The 2,211-nt window shown below is 42.2% G+C and overlaps 1 protein-coding gene across 3 annotated transcripts in view; it reads left to right on the plus strand.

The window, feature by feature from the left end:
- FAM107B (family with sequence similarity 107 member B) overlaps positions 1-2,211 on the plus strand; it is a 201,323-nt gene that overhangs the window by 191,276 nt on the left and 7,836 nt on the right. Inside the window, exon 1 of one of the 3 annotated variants that reach the window (XM_011359600.2) lies at positions 60-270. The exons of the other annotated variants lie outside the window; for them this stretch is intronic. Within the exon in view, the coding sequence (XP_011357902.1) occupies positions 143-270 (128 nt within the window). The 5' untranslated portion in view covers positions 60-142. Of the gene's footprint in view, positions 1-59; positions 271-2,211 lie in introns of those variants that run through there. 3 annotated transcript variants of the gene reach the window in all.

Genomic DNA, 2,211 nt, shown 5'->3' on the forward strand with positions numbered 1-2,211 from the left:
GCTGCGCACAGCTGCGCTGGCCTCTGCGTTTATGCGCGACGTCTTAGCAGGACAGACCACTAATGAGTCTCGTCTTTCTGTTTCAGACAGTCCGTTCGAGGATCCCGACCTCAAGGACGCATATCTCATTCCAAGAAACATCATGGCTGAGCCAGACTATATAGAAGACGACAATCCTGAGCTAATTAGGCCCCAGAAACTTGTCAACCCCGTGAAAACGTCCCGCAACCATCAGGATCTTCACAGAGAACTTCTTATGAATCAGAAAAGGTAAGGCGGCTTCTTGAGCCAAGTTTTCCTTCGGAGGTTTCTAAGGTAACTAGGTCTAATTTGAATTATGTTTGTGTCTTGAACATGTTTGAGGCTTTCTTGTTCCTTCTAGCATCCCTGAGCCAGGCAACCCCGTCCCATTCTCTGTCCCCTTGTCAAGCGGGCACATTTTAAAATTCGGATGGAAGGGGCCGGATAGAAGGGAATGTTCTAAGCCAAAGAGAAATACGTTATTTCTTAGATTTGTAAAAATTCTGAATTTTCCCCTTACATCTGGTAACATGTGGGAGTCAGATATAAATATTGCCCACTTTAGTATTTGTCGAGTGGTAGGAAAAAATCTAGACTTCCCAATAGTTAAGATCACTTTTTCTTGTATTTTTCTCAGTTTTTAAGTAACGTTTTAAATCATCCCTATCATCATTTGTATTATTATTGTTTCAGAGAGGAACAAAACATTGACCTTCTATTTTCTTTGTAAACCATTTATTAGTCATAAACAATTTTAGATGTTAGGTTGGCATCCTCTGCTATTTAAGTGATGTTAGCCAGGTCCAATAGACGGAGAACAGAGGGCACAAAGTTGCTGTATTTATTAGGACACAAGCTTCCTGTCTTTATATCTATTAAGCTTCATTTAGAACTATTTTCAGATCTTCAGAATGCAGCCATTGATCTGAATTATGAAGCTGTCTTGGTCACTCATCTACCTACTCTTTGCTAAGCCCTGGTAGCTACCCATCAAACTGGAAGATGCGCAGACCAAGTTAAGCATTAGGGTCATGTCCTAGAGCAGCGGTCCCCAGCCTTTTTGGCACCAGGGACCAGTGTTCCTCTGAGAATCTAATGCCCAATGATCTGAAATGCAGCTGAGGTGGCGATGCTAGCGCTGGGGAGTGGCTGCAAATACAGATGAAGCTTCGCAATCTCATCCACTACTCACCTCTTGGTGTGCAGCTCAGTTTCTAACAGGCCCTGAACCGGTATTGGTCCATGGCCCAGGAGTTGGGGACGCCTGTTTTAGAGGGAAGGCCTAATTAAAAGTGATTTTTAAAACAATAAGGAATGTGGGGACATTTTTAGAGCAGTTCTCCTTCCCGACTATACCTCTGCCGGGACTTGTAACTCCTGTCCCAGGAACTCTTTGTAAGCACATCCTCCCTTGAGGCTGTGGGGATGTGACTCCCTCCCTCTTGGCCCCAGGACACACCAGTGTGCTGCTGGATTAATGCTTATGAAGTGAATGCATGTTCAGTCCTTTCTGAATAAGTGCTTAGTTTCTACTGGTCTTTGTCACATAAAAGAAAAAAAAAATATGGATTTAGTGTCATCACACCCAAAGTAAAACAGGACTCCTTAATTTCCTAAATAGGCCACAGAATTTGGAGGCAATCCTGCCTGAGAAACCATGTCTGCATTTTGGTAGAAAGACCGAAAGTTTAATATGTTCCAAAACAGACTTAGCTCTACATGGTTTTCTAAACTAAATGGTTTTCTGATTCTCTTTGCCTCTTGGACCTCAGTTTTCTTACCTGTGAAGTGGAAATATGGGACCGAGTTGATCTCTTAAGAAACATTCTAGCTGAAACTGTATTTCGTTTCGTTTTGTTTTGTTTTTTCTATTATATATATGAAAAGGCTCTCAAGTCAAGGGAGTAGGCCAAGGTAACACCGAAATTGGCAGATAACTTTTCTGAATTATAGGCTACAAGTTATTCTGCAAAAATTTAATAGCCTAGGTCATATTTCTTAAAAATATATAGGTTTGTGCAATTGAATATTTCCAAATATTCTATAATAGACACTTTCTGTGAAAATAGACCACCCTTCTCTCTGTCTAGCTCTGGACCATGCCTTCTTTATACAGTCGCCCCTCAGCCAGGCCCAGATCAGCTAGTTCAGGAGGATGCTGGCATTCCCGCAGGTCCCATGGGGCAGGAA

This window comes from Pteropus vampyrus, unplaced genomic scaffold, assembly GCF_000151845.1.
Source record: "Pteropus vampyrus isolate Shadow unplaced genomic scaffold, Pvam_2.0 Scaffold49, whole genome shotgun sequence".
Classification (NCBI taxonomy): domain Eukaryota; kingdom Metazoa; phylum Chordata; class Mammalia; order Chiroptera; family Pteropodidae; genus Pteropus; species Pteropus vampyrus.